This window comes from Enoplosus armatus, chromosome 18 (assembly GCF_043641665.1).
Source record: "Enoplosus armatus isolate fEnoArm2 chromosome 18, fEnoArm2.hap1, whole genome shotgun sequence".
NCBI classification, from domain to species: Eukaryota; Metazoa; Chordata; class Actinopteri; order Centrarchiformes; family Enoplosidae; genus Enoplosus; species Enoplosus armatus.
Window position 1 is genome coordinate 10,934,556 of NC_092197.1, and position 22,449 is coordinate 10,957,004.

The 22,449-nt window shown below is 40.8% G+C and overlaps 1 protein-coding gene across 1 annotated transcript; it reads left to right on the top strand.

The window, feature by feature from the left end:
- Positions 1-363: 363 nt before the first annotated feature.
- Positions 364-22,110, top strand: kdm2bb (lysine (K)-specific demethylase 2Bb). Its single transcript, XM_070924210.1, has 21 exons — positions 364-408; positions 965-1,109; positions 1,248-1,326; positions 1,446-1,492; positions 2,703-2,881; positions 3,015-3,121; positions 4,626-4,719; positions 4,932-5,085; positions 5,270-5,385; positions 6,094-6,220; positions 6,938-7,344; positions 7,453-7,539; positions 13,241-13,471; positions 14,983-15,126; positions 15,956-16,041; positions 16,168-16,504; positions 17,432-18,510; positions 18,596-18,759; positions 19,732-19,893; positions 20,787-21,005; positions 21,929-22,110. Exons 1-21 carry the CDS (start codon positions 364-366, stop codon positions 22,108-22,110), a joined length of 4,191 nt encoding a protein of 1,396 aa, XP_070780311.1.
- Positions 22,111-22,449: the final 339 nt, after the last annotated feature.

The window sequence follows — 22,449 nt, forward strand, 5'->3', positions numbered from 1 at the left end:
GATTAAGAGCTGCTTCTTTGATATAGACATGATATTTGATCGCTTGGTTTTCTTTAACACGGTTGGCTGAACTATTCGACATTAGTGGTTAAAACGTAATGTTTTTTTTTCTTTCGACCACAAACAAACAGTGATTGGTCTGATGGGATTAGTGTGTCTTCTTTGTAAAAGCAGTTGAAAAGCAGTGAACTAACATGCCGTGACGTTGGCCAACAATGTTTTGGTTCCTGGCGATGACGTAATACACAAAAACATGGTTCCCTTGTTTTGAACCTGAAAAGCGTGCTAAGTGTTTCTTTAACTTCACTACGCATGCAGATGCGATTCCGAAACTGAATGACTGGAAAACATTCATAAGAGACGATGGCTCAGGCCGTGGAAACGTGTGCTGAATCTGGACGCAGGCTGGTGTGTACCATCGGCCGTGTTAACGTTAGCTTATGAAGCGAGATTGGCAGCGAGCTAATTAGTTAGCTAAGCTAACGTTTGCAACTGTAAACGTTGGGATATTCATCAAGTCACTTAAGCTGTTCAAGTTAGGGACCATGAGGGAAAACGATATGTTTTATAACTTATGTTATATTTGCAAGTTCAGCGAGCTTACGGTAGATAAACCAACATCTATGTCAGATCAGTGAAATCCTGCAAACATTTTACATGTATCATTATGGAATAACGTACCAACAGCTACCTTTTCCCAGGACAAGTGTCGGTTAATGGTTATCGCACTTGACGTTACATTTAAGAAGACATTATGCTACTATAGTAACGTACTATCAAAAAAATGTAATGTGACCCCTTGAGTCCAGTTCCAAAGTAAGGAATAAAATAAGTGTTCAGTCATTTTACATCAGTCTTACTGGCTGTTTATGGAGAGAGAGGGGCTGTTATGACAGAAAGACTTTGCTTTCCACGCGTGTTGCAGTTTTGTCATGTAGCTAAATCATGTCGTTTTCAATGGCAGCGCTCCATCTGCCGGAGGATGTACGACGAAAACGAGGATTTGTCTGATGTTGAAGAAATTGCAAACATCAGAGGATTCAGTGTGGAGGAAAAGCTTGTCAGTGACAGTTACAGCGCACAATTTGTCCACTTGATGGAGGGTAAAGGTAAAGTAACACATTGCACATCTCATTTCCTGTTGTTGTTGTTATACATTTTATTTGTTTTTGATTGGCAAGATGCATGTCTTTACCACAATTTCCTATGAATGCTTTTGTCCATAACACACACTCACTGTCTTGCAGACTTCTCTTATGAATATGTGCAAAGGGAGGCTCTAAGGGTCCCACTCATTTTTAAAGAGAAAGATGGACTAGGGATCAGGTGAGAAGCCTCATGGTGTTGATTGAACCAACGTATTGTATATTTATGTTTTTAACCATTTGACAACACATGTAATAGATTAACTGAGTGACATCCATCCCTCTCTTATATATGGATAGAATGCCTGATCCAGAATTTACAGTCAGTGAAATTAAAGGCTTGGTTGGTAAGTATAATGCCACACACACACACACACACACTAAAATATAGGCATGTATGATTATTACTGGAGCAATTAGAGTGGTTAAAACCAAAAACCAAAAGAATGTGCTTCTAGAAGGAGGGAAGGTATCCCAGCTGCTAATTCAGAGAATACGAGCTGGTAGAGTTAGAACAAGGGAGGTCAGTGTGTTTCAGCCTTTGGAAAGTTCTAAGTAATTTGTCATAGTCATGCCAGATAACAAGTTGTGAGAGACTGGAGTTATCATGTTGATTAGAGCTACGCTACAAAAAATGATCTGAAGTGTCCTAAAAGTAGCATATAATCTCATCCATGGCCATATTTACTTCCACAGTTTATGGAAGGTAAATGCTACAAATAAACATTTTCAAACTACCTCAACAATGTGCGGTCGGATAGCAAAAACGTGTAGGCCAGCTAGTTTTGTCAGAAATCGTAGGGAACCACTCTTTTGCATGGTGGAATACAGTTCATATATTGAAAAAAAAGATACTGTTTTTTGTAAAATATTGCACAGAGCAGAAGAAGAAGTAAGCACCAAAACTGTTACGGCAGGCAGATGGACATTTACAAGAAGTGACAATATGTCCAAAATTACACAAATAATATATCTTATTGTTACAATGATATTATTGTTTTTGGCTCATTGTTTTCTCTTTTTTGGGGGTGTTATTTAACTACAACACACACATCTATCTACCTGTCTATTTGTCTGCATTTAACATTTTTATATGTGTCATAGATGATTATAGTATGTGTGTGTCCATGTCCCCTTTCTCATGTTGTGGGGTAGTCTGTGTACTCCTTTAAAAACTAAATGTGCTTCCATCTATTATATTGCACATTTCATTTATTATCATTATGTAAAAAACATATTATCAGACAATTTTCCAGTTGCAATTTTCTAATGCATTTAAAAAGAAATGTGTCAAGTGAAGAAAATAAGTCAGAACGACTATTGGAGTGTAGTTGCTCCATCTAGTGGGGAAGATGGTGAATGACATGCACTAGCTATGAGCTACAGTGCTAGTTCATGATGAAATCTGTCAAATGTCAACAGTACACTCTGTATGAATATCACAATAGCATGCTAGATTGTTTTTAGACAAACTGTCAGACAGATTGTATTGCATGTTAATGACAGTAGAAGTGCTCATGGGTTAATTTTAAATTGTGACCTGGTTGTTGCTTGCAGGCAGCCGTCGGTCTGTGGATGTTATGGACGTGAGCACTCAGAAAGGTTCCGAAATGAGCATGGCTCAGTTTGTCCGTTATTATGAGACACCGGAGGAAGAGCGGGACAAGCTCTTCAATGTGATCAGCTTAGAGTTCAGCCACACTAAGCTGGAGAACCTCATCAAGCGGCCCACAGTGGTAATACCTCATGACACTCTCTGTATGATGTTATGAAGGGTTTTCATGAAGCTCACAAATCTGGTACCACACTCAAAGAAAGTATGACTAACAACGCTGTGATCGATGGCTAACAGTGCAGTTTTGATCACAGGTGGATCAAGTGGACTGGGTGGACAACATGTGGCCTCCTGATCTGAAACACAGTCAAACAGAAGCCACCAATGTGATCTCAGAGATGAAGTACCCTAAAGTGCAAAGGTACGACTTAACAGGATTGTGTTTCTGTTTTCACAAAAATCTCTCTTGAGCTGTATGTCAGTCTATGAGTAAAAATAGAAATGAAATGTGTTGAGCATGATATAGAAAATACTTGGAGAAAATTGCTGCTTCCTTGGCAGTAAAAACAAATTCTCCTCCCATCTGAATGTCTCACGTATCGCTCCATCATTGTAGAGCGCTGCATACTGTCTCATGTACGTGCTCCTGATTGTTGCTAGGCAGCAGAGTTTTCCACAGTGGAGGATGCTTTTATAACAGCTGTAGTGTGACTGCACTGACACCTCTCAGCCAATCAGCCGTCAGCATTTGTACATACTGTAGCTAAGACCAATTGTACCTTTCCTTTTAACCTCACAAACACACACACCCTACTACACATCCACACTTTCTACACCTCTGCCCCTCTACTGAGTTATATTTGTTATTTTTAATTATATTTGATTGAATCATGCTCATAGTTAGATGGGTGCTGGTGGTTGGGATTTGGTTGTGCATAGAATAAATAAAGATCACTTTTTGCAGATATCCACTAACAAGTGGTTAGTTTAGCTGTTGTTATGCTGTTACAGTGATGCTCTGTGTCAGTGCAGACATGATAAAAATGTTGCTGTTTCCAAGTGTCTGCATTCACCAAAGGAACTGTGCATATGTTGCATCTGCTTAACTCTTGTTTTGTTGTAACATTTTCAAACATCTTTACTCCATAAGTAGGTGGATCTTTGAAGGCTTCCCTGTAAATTGCTACCTGTCTCAATATTGCCAGCCCTGAATGCAAGCGAAATGACACCATCTGACTTCAAGGTGTAAAGTGCACAGGTTTCGTCATTGCGTTAGTCAAAGCCATTGTGTTGTTTGCTGTGGTCACATTTATAGCTCAGTAGAGTGTAAACTAAATAACCTTAGAAGTGATGATATTGATGTTTTAAATTAGACTCTTTCCAATTAGCAGTCAAAAATTGATTTTCAAATATGCTGGGCAGCGTCCTGCTCTGTGTGCTTGACTGACATTTCCTCCAGCAGGAAATACAGATACAAAGTAAAGAAACGAGCTAACTAGCTCTCCGTTTGTTTCAATAATCTGTCACATCATCTCTCTGTGGGATGTGCGACATAATACTGTGTATAAATGTCCTTGGTTTTTTTTCTGTATACACCTCATTGGTTATGTTTTTTTCAGATAAATAGAGCTGCTCCCATCTAGTTAAATTACTGAATCATGTATTCCTCGGAGTGCTAATCACTCCTCAATTAATTTCCAGAGGAGAGATGTCCTATTGTGAGCAATTGTCTACGCTGTAGTGCTCTTGTGAGTGATTTCTCGTGGTGTTTTCTCTTGGTGGCTGTTGTTTTTTCAGCAAAACACAACTGAGATTACCGCTGCCTTCTAATTGGTTGAGCTGTGCTTTTTATGGATGTCAGTCTTTTGTACTTGAACATCCTCACTATCTACTGAATGATTTTGTTATCTCTTTTCCTGCTGTAGGTATTGTTTGATGAGTGTGAAGGGCTGCTACACAGACTTCCACATCGACTTCGGGGGAACTTCTGTTTGGTATCACGTATTCAAGGGACAGAAAGTAAGTCCATTCTAGTCTCTTATAACATATCTGATATGTTGTGCCATAAATCTTCATTTATTAGTATTACTGTCATTGAAAATTAAGGGGAGAAATTAAGTGCATGTGTGGTAGTATTTCTGAAGACAGTTTCAGAGTTGATATTTCACCAAACCTGGCCACAACTGTACAGTATAACCTCTAAATAAAAAAAGATATCTGCTTCTCCTCAGGTGTTTTGGCTTGTGCCTCCAACCCCGCATAACCTTGCCCTTTATGAGGACTGGGTCCTGTCAGGCAAGCAGAGTGATATCTTCCTGGGAGATCGAGCTGATGGATGCCAGAGAGTGGAGCTTAAGCAAGGATACACCTTCTTCATCCCATCTGGTGTGTTGGCATGGTTGTTTTAAAGTAGCCAGCAGGAAAAGATTAGCTGCCACATCAATGAACCGTCATGTTCATCTTTACCTGAGTATTACACTGTATCTTCAGCTATGTGAGTTTGCATGAATCCTCTTTATGTTCCTTATCTCTTTATTTATGTCCTCTTAATTTCCGTTTTGTAATTAAGGGTGGATTCATGCTGTGTACACTCCAGAGGACACGCTGGTGTTTGGAGGCAACATCCTACACAGCTTCAACATTCCTATGCAGCTTACCATCCACGAGATAGAGAATAGGACGAAGGTAGGAGTCTCGCTGCACTCTCCAATGTGTGGCTGAACTCTGACCTGCACCGCAACACAGTAATCTGGGGAGAAGCAGGGGAAGGTGAAGAGTTCACCAGCTAGAGACAATGAGAGTTGGTTGGTTGAGATTGAAAGAGAAATAAGGGAAAAGAATCAAAGGGCAACGTATTTGGGGGGGGGGGGGGGGGGGGGGGCAAAAGCAATACCTATGTGTGTTGTAAAATGTTGGTAGCTTTCACATGGAGGAAGGCAATGCCTGGATTGTGTTTACTGTTTTATTTGTGTAGTACAGCTTCTTCGTGGCTGTTTTTTAAAGCTGTATTCTTTCAAAAGAATAATAATCACATCTGGAGGAACTTAAGCCTGTCTGTGTGTTTGTTTGTGTGCATGAGAGGACAGTGTCTGGAGCGATGGAGCACAACATATTGCTGTGAGAAATAATCTCTTAGCCTTGTCATCTCTTTACACTGCTGTTGCCGCTTGAGATACGTGTCCGTCTGAGATCTCTGTCACACTCATGCACACGTGTAAAAACACAGACAGAACTCTGGTTAAGTGTATCAAGAAATCAGGTTTTGCCTACAGAAATCTAGTTTTTGATTACATGACATTTAAGAATTCAACAATAACTTGATAACCTGAGTGCATGTAAACATTAGGTGTTTTTTCACAGTTACACTGATGCTTGTTTTGTCCCTGTTTTCAGGTTCATTCCAAGTTCCGTTTCCCCTTCTACTGTGAGATATGCTGGTATGTCCTGGAGCGATACCTGCACTGCCTGACCAAACGGTCCTACTTTTCTCAGGAGATCCGCAAAGAGCCTGTAGTAATGGGTGAGTGAAATTAAGTAATGTTTTGTAATATCTCTTGTGTGTCCCCGGATACTGTTAATGATCTCGTACTGCAGTTGTAATTAGCTCTCTCAAGTTATTAAATCTTTTATTAAATGTATTAATGAATAACTTTTCTGCTCTCCATTTGTCCTGCTGTATTCTAACAGGCTCTGCAGCAGTATTTTAGACACACATGCTTATTTCTAAGACTAGGAAAGTCTAATTTCATTAGTGAACATAGCTTTATTTCACTTTTGAAGTCATTAAGATAAGATTTGAAGGGGCGGGGTCCGTGGGGTTACCTTTGCCCTTGTATGGTGAGGAAATAGGCACTCATGGTTTTGGTCTTGTTTCTGCTGGAGGACACAAGAACAAACCTGTTTTAAAGTCCAGCGAAGCCTTGTTAAGCTATGAACATACCCACAAATGTAGGAATATCCCCCCAGGTGCTCCTAAAGTAAATTAAAAAAAAAAAAAGAAAAGGTTTACTATTGGACACAAGAGGGGACATTATGAGTTACCTGCTGTGTTTGCAATCAAACATGACATGCATGCTGTTTCAGCACCATACTTTATCATACAAGTCATTGTTTGCTCTTGCCAGTTATATTATTTCTGCAGCTGATGGCACTCTTCCAATACAAAGTAAAATACAATGTGGACAGATATGATACGTCATTTGATATAGCTATTTTTCCTCTCATTTTGTCCCTTCAGACAATGAGACAAAGGCAAACACAGGGAGCCCCTCCTCTGACTCAAGGAGCCAGGACATGAACGAGGACTCCTGTGAGACTCAGGTCAGGGATGACCAGGGTGAAAAATCAGAGAGAGTTGCCCAGGATGGCCCCAGCTCTCCTGACAACCGGAGGGGCCAACACCTCAAAGCTGTTTTATCTGTAGACTCCGAGGACAGCTGTAACCCCGGCTCCACCTCTCTAGATTTCCCTCAAACCCCCTCCGACTCTCCGGCCTCTGAGTCTCCGAATAAATGGACGCATCTGACCGAGTTTGAACTGAGCGGACTCAGGACGCTGGTTGAGAAGCTGGAGTCGCTCCCTGAAAATAAGAAATGCGTTCCAGAGGGAATCGAGAACCCACAAGCTCTGCTGGAGGACATGAAGGTAGGAAACAAAAAGATAACACGGTGACAAGTTTGCACAATGTATATCATTCAATAGACACGACCAAGTTCTCTTTTACTTTGTATTTCTTCTCTGTGGCTTGTTTAGGTTGTCTTAAAAGAACATGCTGATGACGACCCCAAATTAGCGATCACTGGAGTTCCTGTGGTGTTCTGGCCGAAGAAAACTATAAAGGTAAGAACATTTCAGCTGCAGTGTGAGACTTTCTTATTGCGTTTGAACCAAACATGAAACAAAACTTGTTGATACACACTTAATTTTGAGTTGATCACTTAATAAAAGAGAAAAATCATTGTAATTATATAAAGGAAGCTTGGATCCCATGCACCTGTCACTTGTGATGCAACAACATTTGTGAACTTTGTGAAATTTGTACTGTCTACAACATGAATGGAGCCATTTTAAGTATTTTTACTTTTATGAATGTTTATTGAGAAGATGGCCTTTTCAGTCCAGTGCAAGAGTGCAGTTTATTTTTTAAAGTAGTTACAATGAGTGAGAGGTGATGATGCAGCCGCAGCCCTCTGATGACTCCGGTATGAAACAATAATGTAATATCATACTGTTAAAAGTCAACTGCAAATACAGTCTTGCGTTTGATAAATGTTATTAGTAGCAGAGTAGTACTACTTAAGTAGTGTATTGTTATCTTTAGAAAAGGGCAGTTTTATTTGAAGTGCCACCAGGTTGACACAATTTATTTCTCATTGGTCTGTTAAATGTTTGATCATCTCAAGGAAATTCTTAGAAATGGGCAGCGTGTACATATAAATTGTATTGTTTACACTTCCATGCTTGACATTATTCCTTTTCCTACTGTTCTCACCTCTTCCCTCAGTCTCCTCTCATCCTCTCATCAGTTTCAGTCCTTGTTATTGCTCTCATTCCCTCGAGCAGTAGATGTACTTATTTGCATAATTTTGACTTAACAGGCTGTAGTATTGCCTAATCAAGCAAATAATGAGTTATTTTTTTATTTAATTTTTGCATTTTTCCATACACATACTTCTACATACTGTATATTTGGCTGTCATTAACATACGTCAGTATGCATTACAGATCACAAAACAAGCTTTTAACTGAGCTGTTATTATTTTCTCACTCTGTAGACGACACCAAACTTGTTTACTATGAACAGAAACTATATGACACATTCTTCACACCAGCTGCTCACCTCACTGTTTCACTGCTTACATGTTTGTTGTTACACTTCAGGCTCACTTGGAGCTCAGATTGGTATCACATTTATACTAACTGGTGTGAATATCTACAGAAATGTACAGTCATTGTGTTTATGGTTTGCACTTTTTCTCCTGCAGTCATATGTTTCAGTCAGTGCAGATGCTCATTACTTAAGAACTACTTATGCAAGTGCCTGTTGGGCATCAGTGTGCTCTACAAAATACCTCCTTAGACAAAGTCCATGTGAAATTATGATATTGTAAGACTGTTAAATAGCTGTAAACACGTGCAGGCTTGAAGTGCCTTTGATGTCTATATCAAGACATCTATATCATCTTTGATTTAATCTTGTCTTGAGCTCAGCAGGAGGCCCTAAGAGGGTCAAAATCAAAGGTTTTACATTCATTGGCTAAATGTAAAAAAAACAAAACAAAAACTCTTCCATTTTCCTTTACCTTGTATGAAAGGGTCAGAAAACTTGTGGTGAATGAATTACATTAGGGTGGAATAAAATACAGCATGTACTCAGGCATGTTCATTTTAATCAGTAAAATGTGTTTGCATGTGCCAGACTCTATTTAAGATAACTGAATATGTGTTATATTTTATACATTGAACATGCTTTTTAATTTTCTATTAAAAATTAATTGTCCAAACAAATGAAGTGTGTAACAGACGGATGTTGGAGAAGGATGGGATGTGTTGCATATGAATGTATGGTAGTAATTTCATGGACCCTCTGGATCACCCCCACCCGTCCCTCCAAAGGCCAGCTGCTGGTTGTGGGGCCTCTTTGTGTTTGCCTTTTGTAATGAGATGCCATCTGGCTCTATTGGCTGTGCCCAGCCTGCTCTCCTCTGCCTGTGATACTCATCATGAATATGACAAACACCTTCTCTGCATTGTCTCTCCTCATTGGACAGAGACAGACTACCCCAGTACATATTCTGATGCACAGCGGCCTCTCATTGGCCCTGTGCTTCCCAACACCCCTCCTCTCTCACAGGGAGTTGATCCATATTAATAAGGCAGGCTTGTCTGTGTTTCCTACATCTGCTTGTGGTATTGTGGGGCTTTGGAGTAGGAGGGAGGGCTGTAGGCCAGACAGCAGTAGCGGGAGTAGAAGGAGGAGGAGACTGCAGCCATGTCAGTTTGCTGTGAGCTGGACGGTGTGTGAAAACCAGCCATGGCCATGTCGCTGAGCGCTGATGATGAGGACTACGACTCAGACTCTGAGCAGGTTAGCACACCAAACCCCTGCAGGCAGGCGTAGTGAGGCCACCAGAGGAATGCTTGTGCCAGACAGAGCAGTGTGCAGCATCACAGGACAGCGAGGAAATGGAGCTACCTGGAGAGAAATGCATTGATTCAGCCTGTGCTTGGTCTTTGATTTTTGCCCTTTTTTGATAGGTTTAATTGTTTTCTGTGTGTGTGCACGCGTGTGTGTGTGTGTGTGTGCATGCATGTGTGTTTTTGTCAGGTAAAACCAGCAGTAGGAGAACGCTGTGTTTATGTAGCCCAGAGCCTCAGGGCTGCTATTGGTTGTTTCAAAGCAGAGAGGCAGAGGAATGGGAATTCATGTAGATGAATCTTTCATGGATTGATTGTAAAAGCATCAGATGTGCATGTTAGAATAGGTTTGACAGTAACACAGATAAGCTTATTGTGCCAGTGTGTGTTAATGAGAGAGCAGTCATTATGAAAGAAATTATAAATAATATTAAGTGTTAATGGCTTGGAGATCCAAGATGAGACTTGCTTACACAGCAAAAAATGTGTTTGGTTAATTAAAATATTTCTTAACTCTGAACCACACCCCCTTACATTAATTCCGTGGCCGCATTTGGATTTAAAAAACATTGACTGCAGAGTCCATTTAGCTCTTTTGACAAATAATATAAGACATTTTCAGTTCTGTTTCTTCCAGTCATGTAAATACACCTGTTCTTGGTGTCACTATTTGTACAATAAATGCAATATGCCAATAGCAGGGCTAATATGCAACATATGTTGAAGTACATGCAAGTTGTAACCTGTTCATACAGTTTATTCTCAATGTCTCCAAAGCATGCTCTGCACGCTCTGTAAGGAGTTTTCTAAGTGATTGACACTGTTGCTGTTGTTCAGTCCTCAGCGTCTGAGTAGCTATACACTCCAGAGGTTTCATGAGAGTTGGTGTGTAACACTTGTTCCACTTTTCCTTTTGTCATATGTAAATATCAGGGCTGAAAACTCTGCTAGAGCAATCACAGGTTTTTAGCTTTTCAACATATGCCACCTCGAAAGCTTAACAGTAAAGTAATCCCTCCAGGAACTTGTGAACCCAATTTTCTTTTTTTGCCAAGTCAGTTGTTTCTGCATAAAATCACAAGAATGGGACAGTGTATATGTCTGTTTATGTGAGTACAGACTTTGGACACCACAGTGTGTTGCTGTGCTATCTGATTTTTAATTTCTTCTGCTCTGATAAAACAATATGTCCTGTTGTTTCTGCAGTCTGCTCTCTCAGTACGCGCTGCCTTCAATGTGTGTTTAAGGTGATGTTAAGTACATCCACAGTAATTGATTTCCACTGTTCTCCACAGTAGCTCAAGAGGTTTCAAGGCTATATCAATGAACATTTGAGTCTACTAATGTTTCCCAGCTGAATGAGCTTTGGAGAGCCAAGAAATTACTAGTCAGTTACTTGTACTGTCCTTATTCCTGTACAAAGAGGACACGTGTATGTGCTGTGAAGAGGTGTAATACTAAACTAAAGACTGAACTGCTACCAGTGATATATTTTTCTGATCAAGATATCTTAGCAAAAAAACTCCTTGTACCTGAGTTACTAAGGTAGAAGTAGTTCCTAAGACTGAGAGGCAGCTGATTTCTTCGGTAGTGTTGTTGTCAACCTCTCCTCTCATTTAATTCTGGGCATCAGAGGGATATCTGCTTTAGAGATCACTCACTTAGCAGACAGAGGGGGGGTTTAGAGGGGATTTAGGGGACAATATGGACAGCTATCTGAAGTATCTTTTCATTTGCCTTCTACACCTGCAGGTTAAGTTACAGGTATAATTGGACAGTCATAAACAGTACACACTGCAGTGTCTGGCTACCTGTTATTGAATGTGATCTGAAGCTGGCAGCTTGATCATAACTCTGACCTGTTGTTTTATGCTTGTAGCACCTGGAAAAAGCCGGGTTACAGATCATGGCGCTTAAGCTACAGCTCTGTGTCTTTTTCTGGGATAATTTGGTCTTCTTTCAGTGTTCTGGAGCAGACCTCCTGTCTGTAATCCCCACGAATACCCCCCAGAACAGTCCAGTGCAGATTCCATAAGCCCTACCCCCCCAATATCTCACTCTAATCCTGTCTGGTAACCACATATCTGACTGCCTGTGTCAGTTTATTTCACGGCATTTGTTTGAATAAATTATTGTAATATGCCTAAGATTGAGCCTGCTTTCTCTTTCTGTTAGAGAGTCTCATTACAGTTCTTATTGGTTACAAGTCTGTGTGTCATAGACTGTTCTGTTAGGGAATGGGACGTGGCTGTTGCTATGCTGACGCTAGGAAAATCTGCACTGCCGATGTAACTAAAGAAATCTTCATTTCCAAGAGCTGCAGTCTTTTGCACTCCTTGTTCTTGTGTATTTCATCTCACACATTGCCACATATTTTCTCACGTTGCATGGTTGGCAGCGTTTTCACATGTGGTTTTCATGTTAAAAATACATTTTTGTGGTTGGGATTTGAGCCTGAGAAGAAGCAGAATATATAACAGAAGAACAATAATGATGGAGATCAAAGGCATCTCATCTCCATTACCCAGTTCTATTAAATAGAGCACATTTAATGTGTACTGTTATAAATCAGTCTGCGCGCCCCCTAACACAGAATAATGGGTCCTAGTGATCCATGTGTGAAATGTAGCCATAAGTGCAGTTTCTCTTTGAAGTAGAAACATGCAAGCAAGTGAAGTGCTAAATTTGGAAGATGCCTCCAGGGACAGTCTTGATGTGTTTGTTTTCTCCTGGATCCTGAGCTTTAACTGCCATGAAAATGTTTAGATTAGATTTATGTTTGTGGATATGTATTATATGTATGCATGTATGGATGCAGGTGCTGTTTCTTGTTTGGCATGTGTCTGTGTTTGGAACTACTGACCCTGAGTTACAAAGAGCGAAAACAGGATTAGGCAGTGCCGCCTACATCCCCCATAACACTGACCCCTGTTGAATTCAACATAATGTTTTGGATTTTTTCTTATTACATAACATGATTGTAAGTGCTTATTTTTGAGCCATAGCACCATTATTAAATGAAATGCGATGTAATTCAGAACGTTAGATCGAGGTGCTCTTTACACTGTAATGCCTTTCTTTTACTTAAATCTAAAATGTTGGTATAAAATTACTGAATTTGTTAAATTGATAATATACAATAGTTTGTTGACCATTTAGTATCGAGTGAGATGATGATTCTAAAGCATCTGCAGGCTTTGTTAAAGCTAATAATGCAAGCTTGCTGCCTTTGACACAGTACATTATACAAATGTGCTTCACAGTATTACTAGGCTATGAATGCACTTGTTTTTGCCATATTCAGCTATTGACAAATTAATCTGACCTTTAGATGCCTGTTTGTGAAATATTTGTTGGCTTCTCGTTTTAGGCACTTGACGTTGTCTCCTCTTTCTCCTTTTAGCCCCGGCCTCCCAACCGGCCGAAACCTAAGATGGCAGCTTCTCCTGCATCAGCAGTCAAGCTGTCAGCTAGTCGGGGAACATCTGGTGCCAGGAGGAGAAGGACGCGCTGTCGGAAGTGTGAGGCATGCCTGCGAACGGAGTGTGGAGAGTGCCACTTCTGCAAAGACATGAAGAAGTTTGGTGGGCCGGGCCGTATGAAACAATCCTGCATCATGCGGCAGTGCATTGCAGTATGTTCATTGTTCAAAATGTTCCTTGTGAATTTTCTTTTGACATTTTGGGGAATGCGCTTATTCACTTTTGAGAGTTAGATGAGAAGATCATAACCATTTTCATGTTTGTATGCTAAATATTAAGCCACAGCCAGCAGGAGATTAGCTTAGCTTAGCATAAAGACTGAAAACGGGGAAACAGCTAGCCTGGCTCTGTTCAAAGGTAACAAAATCAGTCTAACAGCACCTCTAAAGCGCACTAATTAACATGTTATATCTCGTTTGTTTAATCTACACAAAACCGGAAATGATTGCCGGTGATTTCCTGGAGTCTTGTCGCCACCATGAGGTTGCCAGGCAACCAGCAAAGACTCTAGGGAGTCACTGCACCTGGCCAAGAAATGGTTCCAGCACATAACCCCTCGTCAAACCACAACTTCTTCCTTTTGTACAGATTAAACAAATGTACTATTGCACATTAGTCAGTGAGCATTAGAGGTGCTGGTAGGTAAACTTTTTTTTTTTTTTTTTTACCTTTAGTCAGGGTAGCTGTTTCCCCCTGCTTCTGGTATTTATGCTATGCTAAGCTAACCTCTTGCTGGCTCTACTTTCATATTCAGTGTTCTAAGTGTATTTCTTAAAATCTCAAACTATTCATGTGGTTGTGAGGGTGTTGCTAGCGTGTTCAACATGATTGCCAGGGCAGTACAAGGTGATTATTGCTTGGGTGCTTCCAGGTGGTTGCCATAGACACAATGTAATACTAATATTACAAGTAATAGCAGCAGCAGAAGTTATAGCAGCTGTTTAGTCACAGAGGGCCATGGAGAGACATAGAGAGAGAGAGAGAGAGAGAGAGAGAGAGAGTGTGAGACTATCTGAATGTTTCAGCACCATGGACAGAGACGTGTAAATAGACTGGGTTTGATTGTTTCTGCAACATATATAGACACTGATGACGATTCAGTTTGAGTGATTGGCCACTATAAACAAGAGAGTGAGAGAGACTTGGCATCTCTCCCAATATCCCACACTTGCGGTCTTAAGCTCTTTAGCAACTGTGTCCCACTTTTAAGATATGCCAATATGCTTAGCCCACTCTCGATGTTCAATTACCCTAATACTGCGTCGGAGCAGTACTCAGAGCTAAGTATATGCCACAGTTCATCACGGTCTGCTGTGCCACATCAGCCCATTTGTTGGTAGGAATGCAACTAGCTTGTTTGTTAACTCACAATAATCAGCAAACAAGTTGGAAGTTGTTAAGTTCATGACGTATTGAATTCAGTGAATATAATCAAGTGCAAATCAAATCAAATGTTCAATACAAATTATGGTGGCAGACTATGAAATACATGGCTTCATTGATTTTGAGCAACAATGATTGGAGCAATTAAAGAAAACAGTACCAACAAAATATATCTTATTCTACTGTATAAACTGGCTCCTACATTGATGTAAAATATGGGACTAGAGGATATTAATTTGATACAGCAGCCTTATCTTCAAGCCTCTGTTTTCTTCTCCAGCCTGTGCTGCCCCACACAGCAGTGTGTCTTATCTGTGGAGAGGCAGGGAAAGAGGACACGGTGGAGGATGAGGAAGAGAAGTTTAACCTTATGCTCATGGAGTGCTCCATCTGCAATGAGATTGTTCATCCTAACTGTCTTAAGGTAAATTACTCAATGTCAACATGTATTGAATATTGCCACGATGAACTTTATTCCTAGAATGGTTGAGTTATTGTTTCCTGTCGTAGCTGCCTTTTGCTATCTAATAGTCTCTGGGCCAGATTTACCAAGAAAATGGCGTTGAAATCATAATGTAATGATGATTACAAAATATTTACATGACCTCACTCATGAAAATATGATAGCAGAGCAGGTGGAGGTGAAGATGGTGTTGATGTGGATGTTAATGCTCAGGTAAATGCAGCAAACGTACAATAACATGTCTTAAAGCAAAACAAAGAAAAGTTTGTCTGCAGCCTGTATTTTACTATGAGTTTTTTTTCATTGATGGTGAAGTTCAAATTCAAGTTTGGTGAACACAAACCATAGCATCCAGCCACTATTCGTTTGCGTTACAGTGATCAGATATTGTGTTCATTAATAATAGCCTAATTGCTTAAATCTTGTTTCTAATCATCTGTTTTTTGTTATATAAAGGTCTGTATTTAATGTACGTTTCTCGGCCCACGACAACCTTCCTTGTGGTTCTTGTAAATCCCGTCTGCATTGTGTTTATTTCTCCTTTTCAGAGGTGGAGAACTTTACCCAAAAAAATGATAAAAAATAGCGTGACGTCAATAAATCCAGCGGTACATAATACATAATCAATCTCTGCAGATGTGTCTCCTCCTATTTTTCATGTGATGCTCCCTTAAATGCAGATACAATGAGAATGCAGTGTGTTTGAGGCAAAGTGCGTCACATCTGCGCCTGGTGTAACAGGTGCAAAAGCCTTAGTAAATCTGGCCCTCTATGTGCTCCATTTGTTCAGGTCAAAGATTCAAACGGAGTTGTCAATGATGAGTTGCCAAACTGCTGGGAGTGCCCAAAGTGTAACCATGCTGGAAAAACAGGGAAAGTAAGTATCTGTATGGACTTTATTCTGCATGTGTCTGAATCATGAAAGGATTTAACTGTTGACTGTGTCTCAGAATCTCAGAACAAGAGAAATAAAGTTGTGCTCTCTTTTCTTTCTAACCTTTTGGCCTCAAAGCAAAAAAGGGGGCCAGGGTTTAAGTATGCATCAAACCTTCCTGGCTCCCTACTGAAAGAACCGCGGCTAAACAGGGACTCAAAAGAGGAGCCTGACCCGCCAATGGTGGCTACAGCAACTGTTACTGCTTTGACTACCACGTCTGCTGTGAAGAGAAAGGCAGAGCGGGAGGAATGCCCTAAGAGGAAAGAGGAAGAGCCTCCAAAGAAACGTCCCCCCTTGCTGTCTCTGGATGGTACGCCCCGACCAAGACTCGAGGACAACCCATTAAGGAAAAAGAGGAAACTTTTTGACACCAATGATGAACCTGTCATTGTGAAGAAGAAGGTAAGGGCCTCATCTATTTGTAATCTTAACAGTTATACTGAATAAAGTGGTCATAAATGGCATTAATAATCTCATGACTCTTTCTTCCAAAATGCAAATAAAAAAAAAAAAAAAGGAAAATGGCACACAGCAGAGAAAGGAAGTTTCAAAGAGCTGGTTAAAGTTACTCTGGCTGTAACATTATTTTCAATGGGACATACAGTATGAAATGAAACACCGTTTTATTTTCTGCTGCTGGTGTTTTTCATTGAGTTTCAGTAGGTTTAAGGAGATTAATGAAGTCACAGATACAGTTGGAAAGGTGAGCTGATTGAATCAAAGCCAATGCTGAGATTTTTAACAGTTTTATTTGAGTTAATTGTAAAGGTATTAAAATGAATCCCGTTCTTGGCTGCTTCTTCAGCACTAAGCTAGTGTTTCAGGTTTGGCTGCATTAAGGAGAAGAAATCCGTCTAATTGAAATCATATCACAATCTTCTTGTGACCTTAAATTGCTCAGAAAAAAATGGAAATTTGAGCATCCTCAAATCCATGGCAACTGGACCAACTCCATTTGCTGATGCAGGATTCGTGTTTTTTCAGCAGGCTTTATTACGCTGTGTCATGCTGTGTGTAATTTGCAAAGGAAGAATAATATTGTCACAAAGTGCAGTTTATTGTGAATATTACAAAGAGAGAAGATAAAAAAGGGCTGAGAACAGAAGAACTGAACTATATGAAAATGTGCAAATGCACTGTAGATGAGTTTCTTCTTTCGAGACTTAAATTGAATTGCAATATGTCAGCATTTCATAAATTCATTTGGAGCTCCCTTAATTCTCTTGAAAAGACAATATACTGTAAACTAAAATATGCAAAAACTTAACAAATTCACACGTAAACTGATATAAGAGACTGAATGATTCTGTTCCTTCTATTCTTTCTTAGAAGAAGCTTTCAAAACTGGATGATCCCTTGACTCCGAAGCTGTTGCGGCAAATCAAGACAGAGAATGATCACGGTGATGAAGAAGACGACCAGGAGGATCATGACGAAGATGGGTTTTCCTTGGACAGGGTTCATGTGAAGGAGAAAAACGAGTATGATGACGAGGACCAAGAAGAAGACGAGGTGGGACAGGAAGAGGAGATGGTGACAAAGGAGAAAGACAGTAGTGCAGAGGACAAAGCCAAGCTCCTGTTAAGTCCACTGCTGAGAACATCTGCAGTCAGAGAAAGTGACCAATCCTCCTCCAACTCTCCCCGAGCTGGACCAAGCGGCGAATCAGTAGATGCTCAGGAGAGGAGCTCTGTCCAGCTGAAGGCTCGCCATCAGCGTCGACGCCTCCCTAACAAGGAGCTGAGCAAAGAATTCAACCAGGAGATTCCCAAGACGGAAGACTGTCTTTCCAACCAGAACCACAGTTCAGTAAAGATGGAGGACAGCCCAGCCAATCACAATCGACGACCACTGAAGAGCGAGGACTCTGTGACCAATCAGAACCGTAAACCACTAAAAACAGAGGATTCAACCACTAATCAGAGCCGCAGGGCTCTTAAACTGGAGGAAGGTCTGGCCAGTCAAAACAGACGGCCGCTGAAAACTGAAGACTGCCTGTCCAATCAGAACCACAGGCCTGTAAAACCAGAGCCTGAGAACGAAGTAGACGACCAAAAGCCTAGATGGCCTCTTAATAACGGCAGCGGCGATCTGGGTGACTGGCTGCGTCACAGGGGGCGGGAGGTGAATGAGACGTCGCGTGGTTACTCGCCGCTCAGCTGGAACAGAAGCCCGCCAATCACATCGATATGCCCCCGCCCACTCCCCTGCCGGTCACCGCCAAAATGCATCCAAATGGAGCGCCATGTGATCCGGCCCCCTCCCATCAGTCCCCCGCCCGACAGACTGCCGTTGAATGACGGCGAAGCCCACGTGATGCGAAGAGAGATGTGGATGGCAGTATTCAGTCACCTGACTCACAGAGATCTGTGTGTCTGCATGCGCGTCTGCAGGACGTGGAACAGATGGTGAGTACAAGATGGAGTTTTTTTTAAAAACATGCCTTCCACACTTTGGCAGCCGTCTGTAAATATCTGCTCTGTGTCGCATCAGGTGCTGTGACAAGAGGCTTTGGAAGCACATCAATCTGAACCGCTGTAAATCCATCACTCCTCTCATGCTGAGCGGCATCATCCGGAGACAGCCAGCAGCTCTGGACCTCAGCTGGACCAACATCTCCAAGAAACAGCTCAGCTGGCTCATCAATAGACTGCCAGGTAAATACACTCAACACACTGCACTGTTTTATGAAAAGAAATACATGACATGAGGTGCATTTTTTGGGGGAAATCGGTGCTCTTGTGGACAATGATGTGTGCATTAGTTTCATCTGATGGCTTATTGCGGGAGATTATTTTGAAATTCAGTGAATCACTGCATAATTAATCTAATTATGACTTTAGGTGAAAGGATAAACTGTTACACAAAGAGAAATGAAATGAACTGAGGATGTTATGAAAGAACAAATTCCAGTTTCCTACTTGGTGGATTTTTTTCAAATGTTCGTTCCTAGTAGTTTAGAAAGAAATTGTACTTGACCTGTTAATTGTATGGATAGATATAGATAAAGATATGGGGACACAGTCACTCACCTTGACACAGCCTTATAATAGTATCCATTAGCACATGCAGTAATTTAACCACATATTTAACCATATTATATAAAATAAAGGGACACATTAACGCTGTCTAAACTGTGAGTAAATGCACCTTTTTGCTTTTTAGTCAACATATTTGCCTCGATGAAGACTGCAAAGCTGCCTGTGTTGCAGGCAGTTAGATTACTGTTTCAGATATTGATTAAAAAAAGTGTGTTTATGTAGCTTGTGCAGTTTTTAATAAGTTACAATTCCCATATGTTCCCATATGGCTCCTCCATCTGCATAATTGTATCCACAGAGGTTTCTGAATTTAGATGCTTTTCTTTGTTACTTGTAAGTGTCTTTGCTGGATCATTCAGCTAATTAGATAAGAATACTCACTGCTTCTGTGTTGGTTGATTTTGTGGCCTCATATTAACTAAAACTCTGGAGACGGAAAAACTGAAAAATAGGGCACATTTCTTCAACAGACTAAATGTGAGTCTGCCGTATATTTAGCTTGCTGTGTTGCTGCGTGTGGCCATGTAGCAGAGACTTTGTAACAGAAGATCTAACATGAGGTTCTCTATGTCCTTGGTGTCCCTTCAGGTCTGCGGGTGCTGCTGTTGTCAGGATGCTCCTGGGTGGCAGTCTCTGCTCTTTGCACCTCCAGCTGCCCTCTTCTGCGAACTCTGGATGTTCAGTGGGTTGAGGGACTGAAAGATGCCCAGATGAGGGACCTGCTGTCGCCTCCTACGGATAACAGGCCAGGTAGCAACCTGCCATTCTCACACACACACACACACACACACACACACACACACACACACACATTCTCTAAACAGTCTGAGGCTTTAGAGGCTGAATGAGTGAGAGTGACCATGGAGTAATAGGGCGTTAATGAGAGGATTGTTCCATAGTGGTAAAATGTGTCAATTCATCAGCTGATAATCACATACACTTATACATTAAGGCTGGTGATATTCTATATTTTTCTTATTGTGGACAAATCCCATGAAAAGACCAAAATCATTACACCTGTCTGCAGTCTGTCCCTTAATACTTTACAACTTCCCCAGCCTGTTTGTGGCGCTCAGTTCCAAACTCAAAGGTTCCTGCTGAAGATATCCATATTTAAAATATAGTTTCGTTTTTAATATATTCAAAAAAAAAAACTTTCCTAAAGCAGCTGGGCACTTGTAGCAAAAGTTACTTAAACTGGAGTAAATAGTACATTTGTTTGGAACTATTTTCAGCCACAGATTAAACCACAATTGGTCCTCCAGTGATTATTTTCAGCAGCAGGACTGTGTATGTGGGATTAACTCAAAATAAATTACAGTGCCCATGTTTGTTCTAATGAAGGAACATGTCACGCAGGGCAGCTGTATGGCACTGAGAAATAAGCTGTGTCAGGCTTTAGATGCACAGGTAATACTTATAAAGAATAAAGAATAATTTACTTGTTAGTTTCGGTCTTTTCATGGCATTTGTTGAACACTAGAAAAATAGAGATTACCACCATACTTATCCTTTAATTTCATATATAGTGAAATAAACAAAATAGCACCTTTACCATGATTTTGTCTCAAACATCTGGCTCCTCGCAGAAGGCTAATTCATAGGCGGGTTAACTATATACATTTTTCTCCATCCCATTGTAGGTCAGTTAGACAACAGGAGCAAGCTGCGTAACGTGGAGGACCTGCGGCTGGCAGGCTTGGACATCACCGACACGTCTCTGCGCCTCATCATACGTTACATGCCCTCGTTGTCCAAGCTGGACCTCAGCTACTGCAACCACGTCACCGACCAGTCCGTCAACATCCTGACTGCCGCTGGGACGACCACCAGAGACTCGCTCACTGACATCAACCTGTCAGGTAGGAGCATGTCTTTGTTGGCTGTAAGTCTGCCTGCATTTGACTTGCTCCCCCTAATGGCTAAATTCTGAATGTATTAGATCTCTATCAACAGTGGATGATACTTACTGATGATACTACTTTTTGCATGTTTAACCTCTTTAATAACATATACTTTACACTACTGCCTCTCCAAAGTACATGCTTAGTTTTTACAAGCATGTAGTTAGTTTTTTACATTCCTACCTTCCAGACAAAGACTGGTTTTTCAGTGATCACAGGTCGAAAATCATCTTGGAGAGGCCTGAACTTGTGACAGATTTGCAAATCATGTCATTGTCAAATGGTGAGGTAGTTTTCAACAGGAAATGATTGGAAAACTCCTCCTGAAACCCGAGTATGTCTGTAAGGTACCGTAAGAAAGAAATCTAAAACACCTACATTTTTAGTTTATTTGGCACTACTTTAAGAAAACGAATGCAGTCTAATACAACAAACCTGCAATAAATCCGACCTTCATGAGGGTTTTAATATTCAGTTTATATTGAAACAGTTTTAGAGAGGCTGTAGTTTGTGGTGCTACTTTTTGTTGTTCTATTAGAGGCATGAAATTAAATAAAAATTGTGAAATCAATTTTTATAGAATTTTGTGCACAAATGCTAAAAATAATCAGATCTTATACTTGTCGTCTCTCTGGAATACCATTAAATGTTAAAAGCAGTGAATCAAAGGGCCATTATGGAAACAGCTGAAAGGCAAATGCATTTTGGCTTTCTGTCGGCTCTAACAGTCTGCACTTCTCACCATAATGAGGCCTTTGGATTTCATGTCCTAGAATATCCTAAAGGGTCGATTAATCCACGTGTGTCATAGTTTATGTCTGTACAGGTGACCCGTTCCGCATCATTTGTTCTTTGTCTTCTAACCCCGTTTCTCCCGGCAGTCTGTAACAGGGTCACAGACCAGTCGCTGACCTATTTCAAGCGCTGCGGGAGCATATGTCACATCGACCTGCGATACTGCAAACAGGTGACCAAGGAGGGGTGCGACCAGTTCGTGGCGGAAATGTCCGTCAGCGTGCAGTTTGAACTGATAGAAGAGAAACTGCTGCAAAAGATCAGTTAGGCGGAGGAGCATAGAGGACATTCACGAGTGGTAAAACTACTGTCCACATGGAGGCAGCAGACGACTGTGTGCTAGTGGGGAGCGATGCTGTGTTTCATAAACATCTGCGGACCACTAAACAGACACAAAGACGGCGTCTGTGTCTGTAAAACTGATGTAAAGGGAAGCTGCGCTGCTAAGCCAGAATGTAAAAAATGGAAATTTTGTTGTTGTTTGCACCTGTTTATAAGTTATTTATTTCTTTATATTGATTGTTTATGTATTGTACCATGACTATCTTTTGGCGTTTATAGATTATTTTTTGTTCCAATGCAAAGTTGATTGCATTATAGAGTAATA

Coding starts and splice junctions, on each gene's coding strand:
- kdm2bb (XM_070924210.1), top strand. CDS start 364: ATGGCTCAGGCCGTGGAAACGTGTGCTGAATCTGGACGCAGGCTG. Junction 16,042..16,167: donor CATGCTGGAAAAACAGGGAA/AGTAAGTATCTG, acceptor TTCTAACCTTTT/GGCCTCAAAGCAAAAAAGGG. Junction 19,894..20,786: donor TCCTACGGATAACAGGCCAG/GTAGCAACCTGC, acceptor ATCCCATTGTAG/GTCAGTTAGACAACAGGAGC.